The following is a 24,731-nucleotide window of genomic DNA, read 5'->3' as shown; positions in this document are numbered from 1 at the left end:
CAATGCTGTCAGCATGTTATGTTGAGGAACAAAGTGAATGAATTATGGAAAAGTTGTAGCTTCACTTAATAGATTAGTTTCTAAATCTTCTCTTTAGAGAAGGTGCTGACCCCACCGCCTCTTGCGGTCAGGTTCAAGGGACCATACTATTTCCCAAAGCTGATCTGGTGTCCAACCTACTACCACTCAGCCCGTGGTGTCAGAGGTCATCATGCCACGTTAAAAAAGCATCAGTGGAACAAGCAGATATTGCCTGCATACCAAGAATGCTCTTTATGTAAGAAACTGTGCTAATGCTTCAGAGTATGGAGAATATGTAAGACATGTTAAATACTACCACAATTACAATTGATAGCTTGTGTATTCCTTCTGTGAAACATATGAACAGCAACTAGAAATACTTATTTTGACTAAGTGCTACTGTTTGGGTTTTTTTTTTTTAATTTCTCTATATAATTAATATTAAAAACGTGGTCATGTGAAATACGACCTTGGAAAGGCTTTATTGTAGTCTATCAGTATCACAGTTTACCTGAACATTGTTGTTAACCTAGGTTCAGTAAATCAGTGTGACTGAAGCAAACAAGGTGACCTTGGGGATTCACCCTCCTTGTTTTGCTGCTTTTCTTGCTCATAACAATCCAGCTTGACATGGAAAAATAAGACCGGGCAGGTGAGGCCTGACCCAAGGCCCAGCTCCCCAGGGCCCTGTCCCCTCAGGAACACGGGCACCCAGCTGGAGCCGGGGTTTAGCAGGGCCGGGCACCAGGGCAACCAGCAAACCTGCGATGCCGAAGGGAACTGTACGGGTGGTGCCCACTTTCTGTTCACGAGAGTGTGGGATGTGCTGGTCCCACAACAATCTGAACCTCTTCCATTTACACAGTATTTTCTGAGTTGGAAGTCAGGCCCGGGCACAGGGATGTTGCAGTATCTGGGGATCCCTGTGCTCTTCCCCACCGCCCTCACGTTCTGTGTTGCTGCTCTATTTCAATCCCAGATGTCATTCCCGAAGGAAGATGGTCAGCTCCGAGGCCATGCTTCCATAAATGTAGTCACTTCACGTTTATATGAATTTTATTTGATCTGCCGTTTTATTGCCCAGTTTCTCCGTGTCATCCGACGCCTGCCGCCTCCTCCTGCCTCTGCCCCCACTCCACAGCCCTTTCACCCCCTCTCGCAGATCCCTCGGGAGCGAGCACACAACCGCCACCTCCCGCCCCCCGAGCGCTTTCTCCCCCCGCTCCCCGCCCGGCGGCCCCTCCTCGCCGCGGCCGCCTCAGCCCGCCCCTGCGGCGGCAGCCACTGCAGGCCGCCCTGGCGCGCACACCCGCCGTCCCGCCGGCCCCCGCGCTCGCCAACATGGCGCTGGTGCTGGCGGTCGAGCGGGGCCGCTGCTGCCTCTGGGCGCTGCGGCGGCAGTGAGTGCGGGGCGGGGGGGGCGGGCGCTGCTTCTGCGCCCCCTCGCTTTGCCCGGGGGGTGGCCGGCGCCCCCCTCGCCTCCTTCCCCTCTCCCCGCTGGGGCGGGACGCGCCGTGGCGGCCGTTAACCGGGGGCTGACAGGGGCCGCGGCAGGGACCGCGCCCGGGAGGGAGCCGGCGGCGGCGGCTGTCGGGCCTGGCGCGGGGGGAGGCTTCGCAAAGCCGAGGAGGGAGGGAGAAGGTGCCTGCACCTCGAGGCAGCGAGGGAGCTGGGCCGCTGCTCGGTGCCGCGGGCGACGAGTGTGTGTGTGTGGGGGGTGGGGGTACAGGTACTCTGGGCTCCTCTGTGGAAAGAAGGAGCAAAAAAACCCCACGCAGAGTGTCAAGCATAGTTTTAGCAGCCGGTACAGTTTCCGTGAAAGTGCCCTGGGTGCTCGGAGTCTGATAACCATCGCTGGCTGCCCGCTGTAGCCACCCCTCCGCTGGCTGCCATCCTGTGCAGAAGGAATTGGTGACCGTGACAGCTCTTTATTAGAAGTTTAGGAAATGCACTTATTTCCCCTCTCGTTGTTGAAACTGAGCTTTTGGTGGGGTTGTGTCAAGGGTGTCTCGTGGTTTTTTGTCTGAGGCTGTTTAAGAATTGCTGGACTTGATCCAAGATTCCAAAGTTGAGTTATATGTTAATTGAAACAGTTTCGAGAGTTTAATTCTTCCAGCCACTTAGGCTCTGCTACCTGCTTTTAAAAATATTAGTTGTTTGAAGTTTAACTTTTCATTTCTGAAATTCTTCATAGCTCTTCTTTCTTGCTATCTTTCCATTATTTTCTTTGCACCTTTTCCCTATACAAACAAGCTTTTCTGTTTTGTGGTGATTCATGTCTTCTTTCCCGAATACTTCAAGTTGGCTTCTCTGTAATAAATGCCAGACACTGGCTGTTCTGTCCATTAAAAGAGTAGTTTGTTTTGGTTTTTTTTAAAATATTCACTCTTTCAATTTGAATGGTGCTAAAAAAATGTGGATAATTTCTGTTGAGTCGAACACACTTAAGGAGAGATCTGGTGAAGTTTGTACAACCTTCCTTGTTGTACTTGAATGTCTTCTGTATAAATAGTTGTATCAAAATCTTCAGAGCTGGTTAGTGCTGTCCTTCTCTCACCTGAAAATAAAAGTAGCTCAGTTACCATTTTTCCATATACCTTTGTAACGCTTCTATGTTTATAATTGTACAGGCAATGGAACCAAGTACAAAGATTTGTGAAATGGGCTTCAACGATAGGTATGAAATTTAGCTTCTTTAGCTACTGGGTTTAATTGCTTGTGTAATGTGGATGGTTTTACAATTAGTTTTAGACCATTAGTTGCTGAAAAACTGTAGGGTTTTTTAAATAATTATTCAATATTTGTATAGTTTCTGGAAACAGTAGTCTGTAGCTTATCTAACAAATCATCTTTAATGTGTAAACAACATTTTGAATAATTTTATCTATCGTAATTAGGTATACTCAACTTAATGAAAACTATTTATCTTTGTGATGTTTTCCCCAGAGTCCTTTTCTGATACAAATGTTGCAAAGTCTGAGAACTGGTTTTTAGGCGTAATGGTATTTAAACAATATATGAAGGAAAGTAAATAATATTTAGCAAGATGATTTAAACTGACCATGTTGTCACACTGTCTAAAAAGATATGTTTTAGAATTCAGAGATATATTTTCATTTTATTAGTTTTCAGCTATTTAGTTCTGCCTGTGAGGTCTCTGGCTGTGCTGGCCTTATTTCTATCGTGTTTTAACTGCTCTCATGAGGCTTAATAGAAGCTTGTATGTCACTGTTTTAAAAAAAAAGAAAAACAACAAAAAAATTCATACCTTGTTAGTTCTTTGTGACTGTGTATCAGTGAGGAATAGTGCTCTTCAAAGAAATATGAATCACTTTTTGGGGGGGGGGGGGGGATGACAAGTGTTAATTGTTTCCTAGTTGGTCCAGAAAGTACACAGTAAAAATATAAGCATCAACTTTCATGTTTAAGTGTTGTTTTAGGGTTAGAATATGTTTCTTGGATTCTAAAAATAAAAAAGATTTAAATTAAACATACTTCTGCATAAGGACTCTAAGGAAAAAATTCCAAGGCTATCATGGAAATACTTTTGGATGAAGTATGTTTTTTCATTATTGGAAGAAATGCATAGACACTATAAATGATGAAAAAGAAATCTGAATTTTAAAATTGCTTTATTTCCAGGAATGCTTTTAAGGATATATTTATTTTAAAAATGGCTTCATCCCTTTTAACAGGAGGTCACAACATAGGGAAGATTCTTATCGCAAACCGAGGAGAAATTGCATGCAGAGTGATGCGAACAGCAAAGAAAATGGGTGTGAAGTCTGTAGCAGTTTATAGTGAAGCAGACAGAAATTCCATGCATGTAGCAATGGTGAAGTATATTTATTAATTTTGTGATTAACGTTCATTCACAACGGTATTTCTCATTAATAAGTTCAGTGTGAAAGTAGTTATGTGTGCTAATGCAGCTGGTTTTCACCTCTCCAGAGTTACTTCCAAGTTTTCCTTGAATTGGTGAAAAGTTTGTTAAGTCTCTGTCTCAGCACCTGACAACTTTACAGCAAGTGCCTTAAAGTTTGGCGCTGTAACTCCAGAGTAGCCACTGGGGGTTTAGAGAATGGACTCTGATTTGGGGAACAAAGTCAGAATTTGTTTCACCCAGTTGAGTGTCTCCATGAAGAGAGGCAGTGATTTAAACTGTTGCATGCTAGGACTCTGATAATTAGCTCAGAAATCCAGTTAAATTTGCTTTTTGTTATGATAAACCACCTGTGTGATACGTATTTTTTCTGTAACAGGCAGATGAAGCATATTGCATTGGTCCAGCACCCTCACAGCAGAGTTACTTGGCCATGGAGAAAATAATGCAGGTGGCCAAGGTCTCAGCAGCACAGGTAAGGAGATCATGACCTTAACTCTTCTGTTTCTTCCATGCTCTTTAGTTCTTTATTTTTACCCATGGTGTTTCCATCTTCTGTTTCCTTAGCACTCTACTGAAGTTTCAGGGTTTTCTAAGCTAAACTGATATGAAAATAGGCTGGTAACATTATTCTATTTTAGGCTATTCATCCAGGTTATGGTTTCCTCTCAGAAAACACAGAGTTTGCAGAGTTGTGCAAGCAAGAGGGAATCATCTTCATAGGTCCGCCTTCATCTGCTATCAGAGATATGGGTATTAAGAGGTATCTATTTCTGATTTGTTACTTGGTTATGCAGTTTACAGTTTGGCAAAGCTAATTTTGTTAACAAATGACCAGTTGCTCCATAATTGTTCTGTCAGTTTTCATTGCCTTTTATTTTTATGGCTTTCTTCAAAGGAATAAGCTCTAGTTTTATAGATGTGGGATTCCTATAGATACAGAAACAATCAAGATTGTTCAGTTGGGATTTTGGTAATTAAATACCTAACTGATTCTAGTTTTCCAGAATTGGGGCATTACAGTGTTACATAGTTAAGGGTTCAACAGTCAGACTGGGTGTCTTGTATATTGGTCAAAAGAACCGTGGAAAAGAAACACCGTATCATCAGGGGTTGTTGTGGTTCATGTAAATTGGGATGATAAGTTCTGTTTATCATGGAGGATCTTAATCTTAGTTACTTAGATCAAAGAAATGTTTCCAGGGTATGAAGTATAAATCAAGAATATGCAAATAAAGTTATTACTAACACATGAACTGTGTAATTTCGGAGAATTAATTTTTTATCACTTCCTAATGTGAGAGTAAATTGCGTCTGTAATTTAACTAGTTTTGCATGCATATTTGAAGTTATAGTTGTTATGCATGAGTGTTTTATGTGTGGTGTGAATCCAGCTTGTGTCATGAAAAGACTTTTGCCTTTGTACAACTTCAAATATAGTTTTGGCAGGATACAGTGTTGTAATTTGAAAATGTTAGGTTTTGGCCTCTATAATGTGGGTCAAAAGATAGGAAAGAACAGTAAGCCTGAAACTAACTACTGCTTTTATGTGGAGGGATTGAAGAAAAAACATCCCTGTTTGAAGCATTTGATTAATTACAATCCAATCATATGTAACCCACTTATGTAAGTAGTCCTGTTGAGGTCAGTGGAACTACTTTTGTGAGGAGAATTGACATTGGGAACATGTACAGTTTTGGAGCTTAAAGTAAGAAAAAAATATTATTATCATTCTAAACATAAAACTATTCTGTCAAAGCACTTCCAAAGCTATAATGTCTGCTGCTGGCGTTCCTGTTGTTGAAGGTTATCATGGAGAAGATCAGTCAGATGAGTGTCTAAAGGAACATGCCAAGAGAATAGGATACCCAGTAATGATTAAAGCTGTTCGTGGAGGTGGAGGAAAGGTAAAGGAACTAATCTGTTCATGACATGGTGTAAAGTTGTCATATCTTGGTATCTGTAACTGAATATTCTGAAAGAAATCTGAAAACAAAGAAACTGGAAAACTACTTTTTGTTAAAATTTATTATTAATTGACCTGTGGATTTGTTTGTGTGAAATTAGAGGACCATAAATTGTTACTTTGTGATAGCTTCTGTGACTTTTTTTGCTAACAGTTTCAAGGGTTGCATTAGAAGTGATTAGAAATACCATTTGGTGTATAGTGAATTCCATGTCTAAATCTGATTTTACTCTGAAATAAATTTCTATAAAAATGACATGATAGAGAATTCTAATTATTTCCAAAATAGCTGTATTTGTTTTCTAATGAAATCAGTTTTTCTCTGCCAACCTTGGAAAATTTCTATGATACATTAAGATAAGATTGGATTTTGTACTCATCCATATCAATGGAATGATAATATCTATTTTTTACACTTCTTATGGCACTTTCAGTGGGACTTAGTAGGATTATCTTAATAGAGGTTGATAACACAATTTTGCTAAAATTTAAGAAAGAAGGGAAAAGTGTTATTGGTAAGCTCATTTCTTGCTGTCTGTGTGCAAAAAGGATTTTTATTGTATACCATATTTTTAGACATTTAGATATGCTTTTTTTCTGTATTTCAGGGGATGAGAATTGCTCGCTCAGAAAAGGAGTTTTTGGACCAGCTAGAATCAGCTAGGAGAGAAGCAAAGAAGTCTTTCAATGATGATGCAATGCTGATTGAGAAATTTGTAGATAATCCAAGGTGAGAAATAGATGCTTTAATGTAAACACTGCAATGTTTGTTCTACTGTTAAATAAACAGAACTGTTTTAGTAGTAGGATGAAAATTGGTCTCATGTTTTATTTGCACTATGACAGGTGTCAATTTAGTCAAAACTGTCTATAATGTATTGAATTTCTTGTAGTGACTTTGTTTTGAATGATCAGAATTAAAATACTGCTGTTTGGGAGACATGGCAGTGGCACTTAATGACATTGATATTCCTCCTTAAGTGAGCTTTCTAAACTCAATTTACATCTAGAAAAAAAAGTCACTTTATAATACTTAAGCCATAGACCTGATTGAAGATGTCATGGTGTTTCTGCTGCCCTCAGGTGTCCTAAACTAGTTATTTAATCTTTCTCTATTTTGATATTTAAAACAGAAGTGGTAGTCTTTAGCTCATGCCTGACGTGTGAAACTGAGCTAATTTATTTTTTATAAAGAACTTCTCAGAGATCTGTTTGATACTCTTGTATTTTACATCTGTTTTTCTTGAAGCATCACTATAAAGAAAGCATTTATTCTAAAGAAACTGAGGGTCTGCTTATGCTGTCACATGGGCATGAGAAAAATCTCATTAAATTCCTACGGAATTTCTTTTGCCAGCATCAGAGGATTATCAGAAAGGTGACAGATTTTTATTAGTTTTATACATAGAACAAAGTTCTGCCACCTAATAGTTGTCCTCTGATATGGCATGTTGAAATAAACAATGTTACTCCTGAGCCAGGGCTGCTGCCTCTTGTGAATTGCTACACAGTAAAGTATGAGGGAAATCATCATTATCAAATAACGAGGGGGTTTTACTTTTATTATAATAAAATAACTAATAAAGAGATAGCAGCCTTTAGATACGTATCTTGTTTGTCCTACGACCTCTGAGGTTTCACTGCAGTAGCTGGCATTTACCATTTGAATTTCTGCATAATAGCAGCCTCATTTCTATATTTTTGGCTATTTGAGGGCAGACAAGAAATCCCACTGAAGTGTACAGCACTGTGTACAAGTTCAAAGTCTGTCTGGATGAAGTCAATCACAGGATTGGAGCTTTATTGAAATATGTTGAAACGTTTATTATTATGGAACAGGCATGTTGAAGTCCAAGTATTTGGTGACCAGCATGGCAATGCAGTGTATTTGTTTGAAAGAGACTGCAGTGTGCAAAGGAGACATCAGAAGATCATTGAAGAGGCACCAGGGGTGAGCAAGAAAATTATTACAGTATTTTTTATGAACTGACATATTTATAAAGTAATTGCTAACCCCCATCGAATTTATTTAGTGGGTAGTAATTTATTTGTAATTCTCAGTACGTGTTTTAATTTTGCTGCAGAAAAAGTTCTAATTGAAAAAATGTCTTTCTCTAGGAAAATGATTCTCGGGGAAACGTTATGTAGATTTCAAGTATAACATTGATAAGGATTTCACTACAGTTGCTAAATACCACAAAATGCATAGTAGGTTTAATATCACCAAAATTCACAATAATTTATAATCTTTTGGATTATTATTATTTATAGCCAGGAATTAATCCTGAAGTTCGAAAGAGACTTGGAGAAGCTGCTGTCAAAGCAGCTAAAGCAGTGAATTATGTGGGAGCAGGTAAGTCTGTGGAGGTATGGCTGCTCCAGAGGTATGCTTTTAACTCAGTAAGACTTTAAGCCTCAAGGCAAATGGCATCTGATTGTTTTAGAGTATGACGCACATCCTCCAACTTCTTTGAGGTTTAAGCAAGTAATCACATAGCTAATTCTGATGTAATTACATATTTAAATTAGCATACCTGGTCTGAGTTCAAGACCAGTGACAACTAGAGAATAGAAGGAAAAAATTTCAGAGCAGATAATTCAATCAACTAGTTTGGTGTTGGAAAGTGAGCATTATGAATGTTAGTAAGTTTGAGTAGAGCAAGGGAGAAACAATTTCTCTTTCAGCATACAAGGAATAATACTTTATATTCAAACAGTAAAGCCTTTAAAAGAAAAACACAACTGACTGTCTGTAAAGTCCACAGTATTTTACAGATGAAAAATAACCTACTAAAATGATTTGCAACTTTCTTCTCTCACTGCTATCTTTGGGAACTTATTTTAAGAAAATAATTACACTCCCTATACATATACATAGTAATAAGTCTTGATGCACTTTTTACAGCTCTAATGAAATGCAGCTCTTACTGTAGAGGAGAATGGCTACTAAACAGCACAGGATATGTAATATGCAAAGCAACAGCCCTCTGTTTTCAGACCTCAATTGTGTGACCCTGTAAGATAATTTGTATAGAATTAAATGAAATTCACGGTATGTGATTTAGAAATAATCGTGTTGTCCTGGCATAAATGAATTAAGTGTCTTGGGTGTTCATTCTGAAAAAGTCTTGTTTTGGTGAAGTGCCCTTTAATTGAATATTTCAGGAACAGTGGAATTTATTATGGATTCCCAACATAATTTTTACTTCATGGAGATGAATACCAGACTGCAAGTAGAGCACCCAGTTACAGAGATGATCACTGGAACAGACTTGGTGGAATGGCAGCTTAGGGTAAGTGTTAATTGATTTTACATGTAGAGTTCCTCTTGTCTGGTGAATTAGTGCTCTTTGATATTGCCTATGAGACACCAGATAGGTTTTCAGATCCTCATCTCCTATTCAGCTAATAGGGTAGAGTTTCCTTTGCTCCGAAGGAACATCTTGTATTACTGTATTTGATTGTAGAGCATTGTGTAGATACTATGAATTCCAGCAAAGTCTTCTTCCAGTTGTGTAGAGAAAAAACATTTCTTAAAGTATTTTTAGAGAGGTTATAGGGAATGTGGAAAGTGGGAGGAGTAGGGTCCTGATCTTTCACTTGCAATGCTGAAAATTTTTCAAAACTCTAGTTCAAATATATCTCTGTCCCAAAAATCATTCTTGGATCAGGCTGTAGGAGGAAAACTCTTCACAAAAACATGTGTCTGGTGTTATACCAGTATAGTCACATTCTAAAATAAATGTATAGTTGCGTGGACTGGAAACAGGCTATTTCCTCACACACCCAATTTGCAGAGAGATTACTCACGTGTTTGAATGATAACAGGAAGTTTTGGACCTTAGGGAACTGGAAATGAAAAACAGTTCTGGTTAGATAAATCTAAAAGTGATGACAGCAGCACACATTGAGCTTAAGTAGATAGGGTGGGGGCGTGTTTAGTGTAACAAAAAAGAAAACTAAAATGGAAAATGCTGATGCAAAAAGGAAGAATTTTTGGCTTCCTGATCTAGGAATGGAAATTGAGCATTGAGTGCTGAGTTAGAGTAGGGATCAAACAATATTGGAAGAAAGAGATAAGGTGGAAAGGTTCAGTGGTCTTGGCATGTGGCTTAATGAGTCAATAGATAAAAAACGTCTGTCAGTTCTTGGAGAGATTATTTTGTGCATCTTTATAGTACTACTCGTTCTTTGAATACTAAGTAATATTCTGTTGTCTCTGTTGAAATCCACAGTTTGGAGGCAGAAGGTGGACAATGGAAAACCCCTGACACCATTTTTTAATAGGAATTTTCCCATGTAGATGGAAATTGTGTAGTTTCCTGGTAAAGGGTCTTCCCTGTGCTTAACTGCAGCAGGCTTCTTGTTACTATTTTGTCCTTAAAAGCCCTGTTTTTTCAGTCTCAAACTGGTGTGTTGCTGGTGTTTGTTGGTATTCCTGTATTTGTGATGTGAATTCCTTTGAGTAATAAAACAATATTTCCTTCCCCATTAAAGGTTCTTAAATTGTTAGAAATCCCCTTAGAGAAGCATTCCCTTCAATGTACAGGTCCCACAGTATACAGAAGAATCAACATCATATGCCAGTGACTTCCAGAGAAAAGGGAGTAACTTCAGAATTAGCCTTTTATGACCTACCACTTTTTTCTCCTTGTGCTTTTTTTAATGTGCTTTCTCATTGTTCATGTTTAGAAGAAAGATATTTAATATTTAATACATTGGCACTCCAGAATATTGATCCTGCATTAAAGAAAATAAATATTGTTTTCAGGTTGCAGCAGGAGAGAAGATTCCCCTAATGCAGGAAGAGATTCTGCTCCGGGGCCATGCATTTGAAGCTAGAATATATGCTGAAGACCCTAATAATAACTTTATGCCAGGGGCTGGGCCATTGTTGCACTTATCCACGCCACCACCTGATAATTTCACCAGGATAGAAACTGGAGTCAGACAAGGTAAAACTGAAGACAGTGGTGTAATCAGAAATATTTAACATCAAAATCTTTTCTTTGTAAGCATTTCCCTCTTTGGCTTAAATAAGTTTGTCTGACGGGATGTTGTTATAAAGACAAATCTCTACAGAATTATTCTTTCTTGTGATTGTCCGTGTACTTTTGGTCAACTGCAGAATATTTTATTTACCAAATTATTATCCATTGGATCATGCTGACTATATTTTCATCACAGTTTATCAATCCTGCATTCTGATTGCAACAGAGAAAGCTCAATTTGAGTAATGTTACCTCTACAAAAGTCTGTACTGAAGTTGTCCTTGGAATTGAAATGCCAGGTCATGTCATTAATGTTCTTTAAGGACGTAGAGAAATGTGGCCATCAGTTGTCAGAGTTTAATGCTGTATGGTGTGCAGTAGTATGCATTACCAATTTCAGAAATACTTGGTTTAGTGTTACAGCATTTTTTAAATATATTTTAGGTGATGAGGTTTCTGTTCATTATGATCCAATGATTGCAAAGCTAGTTGTTTGGGCTGAGGATCGTCAAGCAGCACTGAGAAAGTTGCGATACAGTTTGCATCACTATAATGTAAGTAGAAGGAACCCAGTATGATTTCAGATCTTGAGCTAACTTTGTGAACATCTTGAGCTAACAAAATCTGGATAAAATACTACAGTAAAACAAAAATGATTTGTAAGAGGGAGCCTGTTGCCACTACCATTTCAGATTCATTATTTGCTTGCAGAGGCTGTATTTTTTCTCTAATTTGCAAACCGTTTTCATAGAAGTCCAGTTTTACACCTAGATTTTTAAGTTTCCAGTATCTTCAGTTGGATGATGCAGCTGGGACTTTGTAGAAGAGTAAGGCTAAACATTTTCAGTTGGATGTTTGCTTGTAATTTCTAATTTATAAAGAAATTTTTAGACTCTATACATGTAGTAAAGAAATATGGAGAATTTTTTATGCTGTCAGTTCTTTTTAAGAATTGGTCCTTTTTTCCTCTATAAAAACTACAGGTATTATATCTATTTTCAAAAGCAGAATTCAGAAGGTTTAATTTGAAGTGAGACTGAACATTATTTGTGCAGAATTAATTTACGCTTTTAAATCAACAACATAAACATGATTGAGGTGCTGAAAATGTTTGGCCCGCTATTGTTTTAGCTAAAAGTGAAGATTACTGCCAGTGAAAGAGACAAAAGAATTCCCCTGTTTTTTTTTCAGAATATTCTTAGTAGTTCTGTCAATGAATGTTGACAGCACAATATAGTTACCAGATTCACTGATTGCTCTAGAATAATTATTTCTATTTTCATGTTGTTTGCTTAGGTATTTTGCAGTACAGGAAATTGATAGTATCTAGTAAATTTGTAAAAGTCACTGTTCCCATTTGTTACTATTAAAAGATCAAATATGTAATATCTGAAACTGTTGTAACTAATTTTTAGTAAGAGGCATTTTTCATAATAGGAATGTTCTTTTAAATACTCAGAGCATGATTTTCCAAAACAGTGGGGTTTTTTTTCCCTAAATTACCTCCCATTACTATTGCTGGGAAACTTGCTTTGACTTCACAGTGGACAAAGGTAGCATTTTGAGAACAGAATGCTTTTGAGAAAGCTACTCTTGGTTGTTTTGTTTTTTTTTTTTTTCTTTTTAAAAGCAATTATTTCATTGGTAATAAAACAGACCAGTTGAATTAATTACATTTTATTGATAAACTTTGTGTTTTGATGGTGCCGTCTGAAGAAAAATTCATCTATCATCTATGCATAAGTTGAGCATACAGCTGGATATTTATTCATAACTTCATTTCAATTTGGCAATATGCTTCTTTTTCTTTACAGATTGTAGGATTAAGCACTAATATTGATTTCTTACTGAGCCTGTCAGGACACCCACAGTTTGAGGCTGGAAATGTGCACACTAATTTCATTCCTCAACACCATGATGAACTATTTCCAACCAAAAAGGCAACCCCACATGAAGTTATGTGTCAGGCAGCTCTAGGACTCATACTGAAAGAGAAAATGCTAACAGATGCTTTTAGAGATCAGTCAGATGGTAAGGATCATTCTTCTTTTGTTTTATTTTACTTGTGACTGGATGAGACAGTGCTGTAAGCTCATGTGCAATTATTTAATTTGCGTCCTTCCTTTTTGCCTTACTTTGTGCCTGCTCAAGGTTCTGCATTCTGGCATCTGTCAGATATTTACACACAGAGCAGACTATAACTTTTGTTAAGGGACAGATATTGAATATATCACCACTGTAATGAGACTGCTTCCCACAGCATTTCAGATAGGCACTATCTGAAAGACCTTGGGGTTTATAATCAGTGTCACCGTGTACTCTTTGCTCTTTACAAGAATAAACAGTGAGTATCTGTCACTATTATTCCTACAGTTGGCCCAAGGTCTTCAGAGATAAAATTGACTCTGCTAGGGTTGGGAGAGGCAGTAGGGTTTAATGGAATGAACAGGACTCCAGGATCTGAACATTCTTGAGTTCTGACACTGTTAATGGCTATATCAATGTGGCATGTGACGGCTGTTAACAAAAATTTCATATAAATCTAATACATGCTGTCAACACCTCGTTAATTTTCTTTCCTCCTGCACTTTAAATATCCTGGAAACATTGGAGAGCAGGATTGGAAAGATTCCCATACACTATTCCCTTGCTTCAAGAACTAGTCAAGCAATATCTCATAGCTGTGTATCTGATCTGTTCTCAAAACCACCAAGTAACAGAAAACTCCTCAATCGTCCCAGGCAATTTGCTGCCATGTTTGACTACTCTTAGAGTTGGAACCTTCACCTAACGGTTAATCTGAATCTGCTATGTTGCAGTTGAATTCCCATGCTTTCTTGTCCTGTTCAAGAATGTGTTCATGGAGAACAGTCAATATCCTTCTTGGGAAGTGCTGTTGTTAGTGTCATGTTTTCTGTAGGTTACACAACATCAATTTATTCAGTGTTGAAGCCTAAGTGAGGGATTGTCACTACCTATTACAGTAGTTCCCCAGTCTTTTATGTGCAGTATAAATATATGATGGTTATAATAGTAGGACAGTGATTTTATGGTGTAAGTTCTAAGTATTGTGTTTTGCCAAAGTAGAATGAAAGTAATGTATCAGTATGTTTTGTGTTTTAGATAAATTCTCACCATTTGCATCCAGCACTGGTAGAAGAATAAATATATGTTATACTAGAAAACTGTCTCTACTGGATGGGGAAAACAGTAAGTTAATAAAAAAGTGTGTGGAGGGAGATACTTGATGGATAAAATTATTTCAACTGGTGCTTGAAAATTCAGGCTGAGAAACAGCAAATAGAAACAGTATGAGTTTTATGCAATTTAAGCTGGGAATTCACTGAATTGTATGTTTAATCCACACTGTTAGATCTTGAGGAGATATAAACCAAATTCAAATGATGCTACTAATGTTCACAATTTAAATGAAAAAAGGTTGAAATTTTTAAAGGAGCTAACTGACATTGACTTTTTTGTAATTTACTTTGATATGAAAGTGCTCAGCACTTTTTCCCATCAAAAACTCTTTTTCTGTCCAGATCACTTAATACAGATTTCAGAGCATAACTTCAGGTGTTCATCTTTGGAAAAAAAAATTGTCTATAATTCAGTATGAAATCTGCAGTGTGTACTAAGCTAATCTGAAGATAGTTGTTCTTAGTCTCTTTTTTTATCAAGAAATATAGACTAAATATTTTTTATATGCCATTATTCTCTAGATCCGGTAATTAAATCTACTCACATATACATATTTTGTTTTATTGAACAGTTGTGGATGTAGCTGTAAGTTACAATCAAGACGGGTCATACAGCATGCAGGTACAAATCCATTTTTTTCAGATATTTCACTAGATAGAAGAAGAATCACTTTCTTGTAGACTTCACTTGGTATTAACTGTTACTAAAGTTGCTTGGTAATTACTGATACAGGATTCTATTTTTGGTTTGCTTGCAGCTGTTGTTGTAGAATATTATTTTGGCCTGAAGTTATCTTTGCTAGATGCTGGATTGGCATGGAAGAGCTACTAAAATGCTTCTGAAAATAAAGCTAAGAAAAGCATTTATTTTTCCAGTGTTTAAAGATCTTACTCTTTATTTTCCTCTTCCTTAAATTTGTCTTTCTAAAACATTGGAAGTTAGATTTAAATCTGCATTTAAAAAGACTGTTTTTCCACAGGACCCCTGCTTTATTCTGTGCATGAGACGGATCTCTTGTGGGATAAATAAAAGCTTTCTAGAGCATTATCTGTAAGATAACACTTTTTATTTTGAAGATGGAAATTGGAAAGTGATTACCAAATGAGATGAGGAATGATGAGAGTAGTACATCTTCTGGTTAAATAATTGAATGATGGCCCATAGAATTGGCTTTTTCTCTATGTTATAGAGGACCTGTAAGATACAACTCAAGATTCTTTAAACATAGATATTTTTGTGTGCACATGTGTGATAGTGCCCAGTTGTGTGGCTTATGGGGGTTGTGTTTTGCTCAGTGTTGAATCTCCTTCTTTCATCACCTGGGGTCGAATGGGTTTTCTTTCAAATCTGGCACCCAGAATGATTGCATGCTCAAGAATGCAGTCTCTGTAGTTCAGCTTCTTGTTTTCAATATTCATAAAAGGAGATTTATGAGAATAAGTCAGTACTTATGAACTGTTTAGACTGTATGGAGATGAGCATACTAGAAGAATACTGAGAAAATTATTATGCATTCATGTGTATAACCACATGTTGGGTAACTCAAACCCTTATTTCTCCTGATACAAATATTGAGATAACCCACATCCCTCAACTAATACCCAGGTTATTTTGAGTGTATTGATTACATATGTAATGCAGGAGAGCTTTTACACTTTAGGCTTATCTCATATAAGTAATGTCAGCAAAAAATAAAAAGAAGCTGGAAGGAACATAGAGTGGGGCCTTTAGGGGAGGGGAAGTGCAACTGGGGGAAGAAGGAAGGGAATAAGGCTTCTTCCCAGGGAAGAAGGAAGAATGGAGTTTGAGATGAAAATGGAGAGAAGCTGGAGATAAAGAGATGGAGAAACAGAATTGGGAGCTGAAGATGAGGAGGACAGTGCCTCTGGAGTGCTACAGAACCTGTCCTGAGGCCAATCAGCTAGAGCAGACTGCTGGGCCGTGGAACTGGCAAGCACTCACAGTGCTGCCCTGATTTGTGCTCCTGCTCAGGATACTGATCAAGCAAACGATTTTTTTTCTCAGGGATCAGTTTCAGATCAACATTATCCTTTCAATGCATGTTATAAGGTCTTCATTCAGTGGAGAAATAGTATGCGACTATATAAATGAAGACTGAATTTTGTCACTACTCATAACATCCTGAAAAACCAGTGAGTCTCTGATTCTTTGCTCAGTGATGTTAGATTTAGAACTAAAATATCAGTTAAATGTGGTGCCCTTATGTTCATAAACTTACTGTCTTTGTATTCTGAAGTTGGTGTCAGAGGTGCACTTTCCATTGATGTAGAGGAAAGGGTTACCTGCAAATAAATAACCTTTCTGTTTGGTTTTTCTTTTGCAGTTTTGTTGTCTAATTGACACTGTTATATTAACTGAATATATTGTAGATTTTGTATTAAAAGCTTCCAAGACTGAGGAAGTTACCTGTCTTTTGGAAAGCATTGTGGAATCTTACGGTGTCAACTGAATAGTACGGATTTTTCAGTTTGAAGAAAGTCAAGATGCTAGGACAAATTAAAAATACTGGATTCTAGTAGCATCACTAAACTGAATGTTCTGATTTTTTCCTGAAAAATAGTATACCTTCATATTTGGCTGAGTGCTATTGCATAGTTTATGATTAAAATTGTCCTGGCAGAGCATATTAGCTAGTCTTCTGAACTGATTGCACTGGACACAGAATACAGTGTGTTAACTGAAAAATAAAGGATACATAAGACTTAATTTTTTTTTTATTATTTTTATTAAATTCCAGAATTATCTATGAAGAATCACAGGTTATGAGTGTATACTACAAATACTACCTTTTGGTTTATTGTTCATGAAGGGTTAACCTTTGTCCTTATAAAAGCATTTAACTTTCAGATTCAAGATAAAACATTCCATATTTCTGGAGAGATCTTCAATGAAGGTGATTCAGTTTACTTGAGGTCTTCAGTAAATGGAACAGTATGTAAGTCCAAATTGGTCATTTTGGACAACACCATTTATCTCTTCTTTCCGGTAAAGTTCCTTTCTTTATTATCACAAGTATAAAATGTCAGTTTTATCCATGTAAATGAACAATATAAATTGCAAGAGAATGTGAAAGAGAATCATAATTTCAAGTTCTTACATTGGCCCATAATGTTTTGATACCTGTTGGATTTATAGCTATAATTAGAAGTTAGTTGCTTATGGCCAATGAGTGAGAAGATTCATTATTTTCAGAAAGATAAAATACAGTTAGGTGAATCAGAGTTGCAAATGATGGTTTGGGAGGGGGAACACAAAATATGAAATGGTCAAATATCTAAGTTTGTCATAGAACAGTAGCAATTACTTCAAACTGAGAATTATTTGAAAATGCTTGTAACTGGTATTTTTATTTCAGTTACATTTTTAAAATTAAATTATAAGAAAGAAATATGTATTAGTCTGAGGAAGGGTAACTTCAGCTAATATTAAAAAATCGGAATTATGAGTTACCATGGCATGATCTGCATTGCATCAATAATGGCATTTGAAAGAAGAGGTACCCTAATTTGCATTGTTAGGCTGGTAATTTTTTTTATTTGCAGTTAAAAAGATTACAGGGCCTTAAAGTAACTCAATAAAAATGTGATCTAAAGTACGTTATTATGTACTAGTTTCCATAATTAACCTCTAGCTCTGAGTCCCTTACGACTTTCAGCAGAATGCAGTGAAAACTTCGCTGCTCCAATGATGAGGAGAAAATAACTTCTGCTGGAATGGCCAAGCTCAGTATTTCTGTGGTATCAGAGTGGAGTCTGGGGTGGGGGATCTAGAATAAATCACAGGAGTTTCAGGGTATGGGTGGGATGTGGGGGAGAACAAGTCTTTGGGAAACTCTGGGTAGCAAGTCTGAGAGGAATTAGGGGATTTTGAATAACAGTGAGAATTTTTCACTAAACTTAGCACTGAATCCATTTTATTGTAAATTACAAACCACTCATATTGACAATGTCTGTCTGTCTTGTTGCAGCAACCTGCCTACCCGTTGTGCAAACAGCTTTTATGCATTTTCTAAAACATTTTGTGCTGTTGCTGCGTGAACGGGGAAGGTGCGGGTTTGGTACAAAGGTCCCCGTGGAGCCTCTTTTTTACAGGGGTAGTTCCTTCCTTACTCATCCTTAGCTGCAGCAGGCGTGGCTTTTAAGGACTTGGACATTGGCAAAGTAGTAAGCATGCCAACAGCCCTTTTGCTGCCCTGACCCTGGTAGTCTGCCACCCTAAACAGCTGACTGGTTTGCCTAAAGCTGGATCTGTTCTTTACTTGTTTGTCAGCACGTGTACTAGTGGTTATCATTTTATGTTGTGAACTCATGTTGTTGATTTTCTTTCTGTAGGAAGGTAGTGCTCAGATTGGCCTTCCTGTACCCAAGTACTTATCTGCAGTAAGTTCTGTGGGAATGCAAAGCGGTGCTGTAGCGCCCATGACAGGCACAGTTGAAAAGGTAATTATAATAATATGGCAGGAAATAAGTTCTCCAATATATGTCCAAGTTCACTCTTCCAGAAATGGTGCTTGCTTCTGTGCTGGCAGGAAAGAATCAGGGCCAGAAATGTCAGTGCTGTGTGACATCTCCCAATTGGAAAAAGGCCTGTTTACTGAGTTTTCAGCAGCCACCCAAGAATTTGTCAGGCTTCTAGTCTTCTTTTTATAGAGCTCTAGAAGATCCGACTATTTAACTCATCTTACTGCTTAAATAATTTTTTCTTCATGTTAATTACTTTCTAAGTCGAAGTTTCCTGAAGGCTGTTTGATCCATTTCATCTAACCAAAAGAGTGGGATGCTAGATGGAAAAACCCAAATATTAAGAAATGCTTTTTTTGTTAAGCTGTGTGTTTCACTGCTTCTGTTTCTGGTTTTACTGGTTTTGGTTTTTTTCTTTAGCTCAACAAGTTTTGGGTATTTCTTTGTACAGTGATAAAGTTTCAACAGAAAAGAGATTTCCAGGAGAGTTTAGTAGTTAGAGAATTCTGCTAGCAATAAAAAGGCATGAACCCTCTCAGAAGGTGGAGTACATTGAATGTGGATCTCTTACGTACTGACTGAACACCCTAAATCAGAGTTACTGTAGAAAAACTGGGTGGCTCCTGCAATCTTCTTTCAGGATTTTGTTTTAAAAACAGCTTTTGGGACTGGCTCCAGGAAGAGGTTTGGCATTCTATCTCAGAATAGCAGCTCTTAAGCCCAGAAAGGGTAGAATATACATTGTCCCTTCTAGTGTTTCTTCTTTGATACATAAATGGCTTCCCGGTCATCCTGTTACTGAACCTCTTCCTATAGCCTCAGACTTCCCTTGAGTATTATCAAGAGAACTCAGATACCCAATTAAACAGTAATAAAGATGATATGAGGCTATTTTGCAAAACCACAACCACTCAGTGGATTGTGCTAGCCAAGATCCAGCTGATGATTTTTAATGGTACAGACATACATGATTTTTTCTTGAATCATAGGTATTTGTGAAAGCAGGGGATGAGGTTCAGATTGGAGACCCTCTAATGGTTATGATAGCTATGAAAATGGAGGTAAGTGACATATAAAAGGTTTTAATTACTGATGTCATGGTTTAACCCCAGCCAGCAATTAAGCACCACACAGCTGCTCCCTTACTCCTCCCCCTTCCCAGTGGGATGGGGAGGAGAATTGAAAGGAACAAGTAAAACTCGTGGGTTGCAATAAGAACAGTTTAATAACTAAACTGAAATGTAATAATAACAATAAGAAAAAAATATAATAATTGTCATGAAAAGGAATGTAATAAAAAAGAGAGAGAGAAAGAAAACCCAGGAAAAGACAAGTGATGTACAATGCAGTTACCACCTGCTGAGCGATGCTGGAGCAGTGATCCCCTCCAGCCAACCCCCCCCCCCCCCCCCCCCCCAGTTTATACACTGGGCATGACATTCTATGGTATGGAATATCCCTTTGGCTAGTTCGGGTCAGCTGTCCTGGCCATGCTCCCTCCCAGCTCCTTGTGCACCTGCTCACTGGCAGGGCATGGGAAAATGAAAAATCCTTAACTTGGGATAAGCGCTACTTAGCAACAGCTAAAACATCAGTGTGTTATTAACATTAATCTCACACTAAATCCAAAACACAGCACTGTACCAGCTACTAGGAAGAAAATTAACTCTATCTCAGCCAAAACCAGAACAACTGGGAAAATAAAAATCTAGTCAGAATTTAGTAATTATTGGTTGCATTATTGAAGTATGGTGCAGAGTGTAGGTTGCAGATGTCAGTATCACTTCATATGCTGTAAAACAAGTGTTGTGTCTGACTAGATTTTAGAGTTTTAGTATTTGCTGTTATTTTATTAACAAACGATTATGTAATCCATGGTATTCTGCAGATGTTTTAACATTCATTTGGTTAGCTTTCTCAGTCCTTCTCTCCCCTCCCCTCCTTTCATTTTTCTAGGAGAAAACTGTCTATCTCTTGCTCAGTGTTTGTGATAAAAGAATATACAATGTCTGCAGTTACTTCATGCAGAAATTTAGCTAATGGTGGCTTTGTAAATATGCCCAGGACCTTTTTTTGATTATGATCTTTTTATTATTATTTACATAAAGTTTTACCAAGAGTGCACTAAAGATTCTTTGTAATTGTCCAGGTGGCATTCAGTGGACTAGCATTTTGGTCATTAAATCTTGTCACATTGCTTGACCATGGTTCAGATTACTTGAACTATAGTTTTTGTAGCCTGAATTGGTTTGGTTTGGCTACTAGTTTATTTTAAACTTCAGTTTGCGGTAGCAGAATTAACATTTGAGAAAATTTGCCTTTCCCTTATCATGCTCCTTTGTAAATTACACTAAAATTACATGAACTACAACAACTGTGCACTAAAAAATAATTACACCCAAAATTATTTGCAATTTGATGCTAAATATTTGTGACTCTAGCTGACATCTCAGACTGACATTATCTGAGTTGTTCTCTTTTTTTTTTCCAGTGGTATTGAAATATAAAATGTAAAATTTAAAAAGCAAATTATTATTTAAATAAATCCTTGCTTAGTTGTGGGGATTTAGTATCTGATATTGAGTGTTTTGATATTAGACTAACCCTATGTAGAAAACTACCAAGACACAAAACTTCAATGGAAAACTAACCTAATACAATAACAAGTAGACCAATTGGGGGACTGGTATGTAAACATGCTATTTCTTTACTGTCAGTAGTACCTGTATTTGTATTTCATCTGGATTTTGTCAAATATCTGTTCAATAAAGACCCCTCCTGGCCAGCAAACAAAAGTATCTTTAGTAAATCTGCAGATTCCTCTTAAGGGAACAAATCTGCTATATGATTAACATTTTGGACTAAAACTGTATTATTTCTGCTTGGTATTTATTATAATAACAAAAAGTAATAGTGAAGTAAAATAACATACTTCAAAATATAACATTGTAAAGCATTTTTGTCCCCTGTATACCTATCAAAATAAATATTGATGAGAAAATAAAACTTGAAAAAGGACTAGTGTAACATTTTTTAAAAAGGTTTAAAATAAATATACATGTGTCAGAGGAGGTAATTAAGTGTGTTCTGTTCTAATTGCACCAAAGAGTAATATTAGCGTTTGCTGGAGAGAGAGAGAGGAGAAAAAAGTAGTACTCTGCTTGTTCACTATTGGTCTGTTTCTATGCAGCATACCATAAGGGCTCCAAAGGCAGGAGTGATAAAAAAGGTTAATTTCCAAGAAGGTGCCCAGGCCAACAGACATGCTCCGCTAGTTGAATTCATGGATGAAGAGGCTGAGTCAAAATAAAATTCAAGGAAGGTGCATTTTAATTTTTCTACTTTGCTGATTTTCTCTCAGGAGAAGGTTTCTTCATATTTTCAGCAAATCTTTTGTATAATAGATTGGGAAATAGGTTTCCTCTGCACTTCCTGCATAGTTTGACTGTAAATTATGCTGACTTCACTGAAATTTGGATATCACTATACTGTCACTGTATATATAACTCGTGGACCTACGTGATTGTTGTTCAGTGGTTATGTTTGCTTGTGAAAAGGCATTATTAGACTGGAAGAACATGTGGAACTCTTAAAGGATGGGAGAAGTTAGTAAGGACTGTAAGTTACAGTTAGGGTGGTTCTGCCTGCTTTTTCATTTACAGCTGCCTTATTTCCCTGAGATGTAAGAGCACTGATTTGAAGGAAATCTGAAAGGTGCCAATTGTTTCATGAATTAATTTCTCTAGCACAGTTCCCGTTAGTGGCTTACAGTTTTGCCTGAATGGGGAATTCAGGGTTGTTTGTTAGCCCGAGATCCCTCTCAGTCATTTTTTGGTGCACATTTTTTTCCCGTTTACCTCAATGACCAGTAAAAATTCACATTTCAAAAATTATTTTAATATACCTTGAAATATTTGATACAAAGCATTTTTCAAATACATATTAGCATTTGCTACACTAATCAAAGTTGGAACATAACTACTTTCCAAAAATATCATTTGATCTTTAAACATGAAGCAGTAGCACTGAAAGATGATACACTTATTTAATACTTAGAAAGTGTGATAAAATACAGACATCAAAATTCTCATTACTTTTCCCATATTGTTCATGTTCTAGTATATTATTGGCTGGAATGAAATATACCGAAGTCTTTATAACAACATGAAATATTTCTAAGAATAATAGTTAGAAATTTTTTTTTTTGTATCTGCAGTGTTGCAGAAGGGAAAAATGCTATTTTTTTTTGATATGCAAAGAAAATATTTCTCAGAAGCAGCATACTGATCATTTGCTATAAATTTATTTTAACTTGTTTAAAAAGCACGTCAGAGAAACAGGAAAAGAGAAAGAATACATTTTAATTGTTGCAAGCTTGCAAAATCTTTTCACCTTTTAGTTAAGGTGAAGTTCTGCTTGTCATATGAACTTTTGATATACTAATTTAAGACAATAGTATGGTTTATACTGTGGAAAGGAACAAACACAGATACTGCAGTTACATCTGTGCCAATGGATTCTTATACTTAGCTGAAATCTTGTTTCTGAATCAATATACATTGTGGGGAATTCTCTGATCTGATTCTGTAACTGCACAGCCCTGCCTGCAATGCAGACAAAAATTGTAAAAAAGGAATGGCTCTGGATGGTCTGTACATTAAAAGTGTAGAGTAATACTTTTCAATTTTCCTTGTAATCCAATGGCCACCTAACCAAAAATCACACTCCAGTGATCATCTTGTATAATAATGCCACAGTGATTTTTATTTACTGTCAAATAAAATTAAGTTTAACTTTGAATGTTTGTTTTCATTTTTCTGTGTTCTGTTCTTTCCTTGGTTGCTTATGTTTATGCATTAGAGGGTTTTAAGCAGCTGTTTATGTATCTTCATCTGATATTTGACAGTCCACAATCTGCAGATCACACTTAGGAGGCAGTAATCCAGACAGTTACAATGGTTTTCACTGCAGGTAAGTTTAGTGACTTACTTTTATCTAAAAATTGAATCTACATATAGAAACATGAACTCAGTCACAAAGAGACACTGCAGCTTAGCATTTATTTTTTTCTTTCTATGTGACATTGCTGTGTTTCTAGACCTACTTTGCTACACTGCATCTCTAGCAAAACATTAAAACTCACAGCATGAGGTTCTGTGTCCACGAAGTCTGTGCTGCTTGCTTTATCCAGTCAGTGAAACAAGAACATGTTCCTTGGAAGCTGACAAAATGTCCTCTCTTCGGAATGAAGGGAGACAAACAATTTTACCAGTTTTAATTTCCCGTCACTTCTGAAAATCAGCTGTTAGGTTTTTTCTCTGTGGGTTTCCACTGAGATTGATTTTTCAAATAATGAAGTTTTTGTTTATTTCAGAGTAAAATCTCTTGCAGAAGTCAGTGTCAGAATTTGGACACTTGAAATGTTTTGCTGCAATGTGATTTAATTGAACTTAGAGATGTGCGAAGAATTATTAAAGGTAGGTTGTTCCTGTAACCCAGAATTTTAATTTACAAAATATTCACAAATTTTCTGTTTATTACAAATCCCTGTTACAAGTGTGAATTGATAAGAGCCATATGATAGTAACATAGCTGTAACTAAACTGTTGTCTGTAGAACACTTAGTAAGAAAGAAAAAAATTGGTAATTGTTTAAAATGCAGTACTTTTTAGTATCTGAGCTAAAAGGATAATCTCTCCCAGTTATTTGTTATCAATATACCTTTTCAAATAGTGCTGTAGCTCTGATACAAGAGTCAGATATTATAGAAACAATGAATCTGAACTGATTCTAATTGTAATGAGGTACTCTTCTGCCAGAAGAGAGGGCACCGGGTCATAGGAGATGCAATTCAGCCACAGTTGATAGTCCACGGGAAAGAACAAGGGGGTCAGTGTTTCAGACTATGGCTTCTGTGAGACAGGATCAGAGACTAACACTCCCAGTGAGCTTATGGGCCAGCTTGTTATGTCAGGTGTGTAACATCCTCCTTGGAGGTGTGAATGTTACCATTCCAAAATGACAGCCCTTCATAAACCTTAGTTACCCACCTGCAGGGATCTCTGTCTCTTTTGCACTCTTCAGCTGGTGTCGGTTACTGTAGCTTATACCCAACCATCTGTGGTGTGGAGCAGAGCCTGAATTCATGCTGAATCAGTGATTAGGACACAGGGAGGGGAAAGCAGGAG

At 37.1% G+C, this 24,731-nt stretch overlaps 1 protein-coding gene across 2 annotated transcripts; it reads left to right on the top strand.

Annotated features, from left to right (window-relative positions):
* The first annotated feature begins 1,353 nt into the window (after window positions 1-1,353).
* Window positions 1,354-23,343, top strand: MCCC1 (methylcrotonyl-CoA carboxylase subunit 1). Of its 2 annotated transcripts, XM_074878588.1 has the most exons (19): window positions 1,354-1,421; window positions 2,652-2,698; window positions 3,717-3,856; window positions 4,284-4,379; window positions 4,546-4,667; window positions 5,664-5,811; window positions 6,479-6,600; window positions 7,710-7,821; window positions 8,142-8,223; window positions 9,036-9,163; window positions 10,642-10,825; window positions 11,306-11,415; window positions 12,676-12,892; window positions 13,985-14,071; window positions 14,634-14,683; window positions 16,931-17,068; window positions 18,415-18,522; window positions 19,533-19,604; window positions 21,734-23,343. In XM_074878588.1, the coding sequence occupies exons 1-19, from the start codon at window positions 1,363-1,365 to the stop codon at window positions 21,851-21,853; spliced, it is 2,142 nt and encodes a 713-aa protein (XP_074734689.1). In that variant the 5' UTR covers window positions 1,354-1,362; the 3' UTR covers window positions 21,854-23,343. The 2 variants fall into 2 exon arrangements, 1 of the variants encoding a protein (XP_074734689.1); XR_012630125.1 differs by lacking the exons at window positions 19,533-19,604; window positions 21,734-23,343 and adding an exon at window positions 16,088-16,215 and having other exon boundaries at window positions 18,415-18,433.
* The last annotated feature ends 1,388 nt before the right edge of the window (window positions 23,344-24,731 follow it).

The sequence above is a fragment of the Strix uralensis genome, chromosome 9 (genome assembly GCF_047716275.1).
Source record: "Strix uralensis isolate ZFMK-TIS-50842 chromosome 9, bStrUra1, whole genome shotgun sequence".
Taxonomy (NCBI): domain Eukaryota; kingdom Metazoa; phylum Chordata; class Aves; order Strigiformes; family Strigidae; genus Strix; species Strix uralensis.
The sequence above is the reverse complement of the archived record's forward strand: the minus strand, read 5'-3'. Positions and strand labels throughout refer to the sequence as shown.

What these genes read in the sequence shown, in the direction of transcription:
- MCCC1 (XM_074878588.1), top strand. Translation starts at nt 1,363, where the DNA reads ATGGCGCTGGTGCTGGCGGTCGAGCGGGGCCGCTGCTGCCTCTGGGCG. An exon ending in CCAAGGTCTCAGCAGCACAG is followed by an intron (nt 4,380 to 4,545) that starts GTAAGGAGATCA and finishes ATTCTATTTTAG; the next exon opens with GCTATTCATCCAGGTTATGG. An exon ending in CCATTTATCTCTTCTTTCCG is followed by an intron (nt 17,069 to 18,414) that starts GTAAAGTTCCTT and finishes TTCTTTCTGTAG; the next exon opens with GAAGGTAGTGCTCAGATTGG.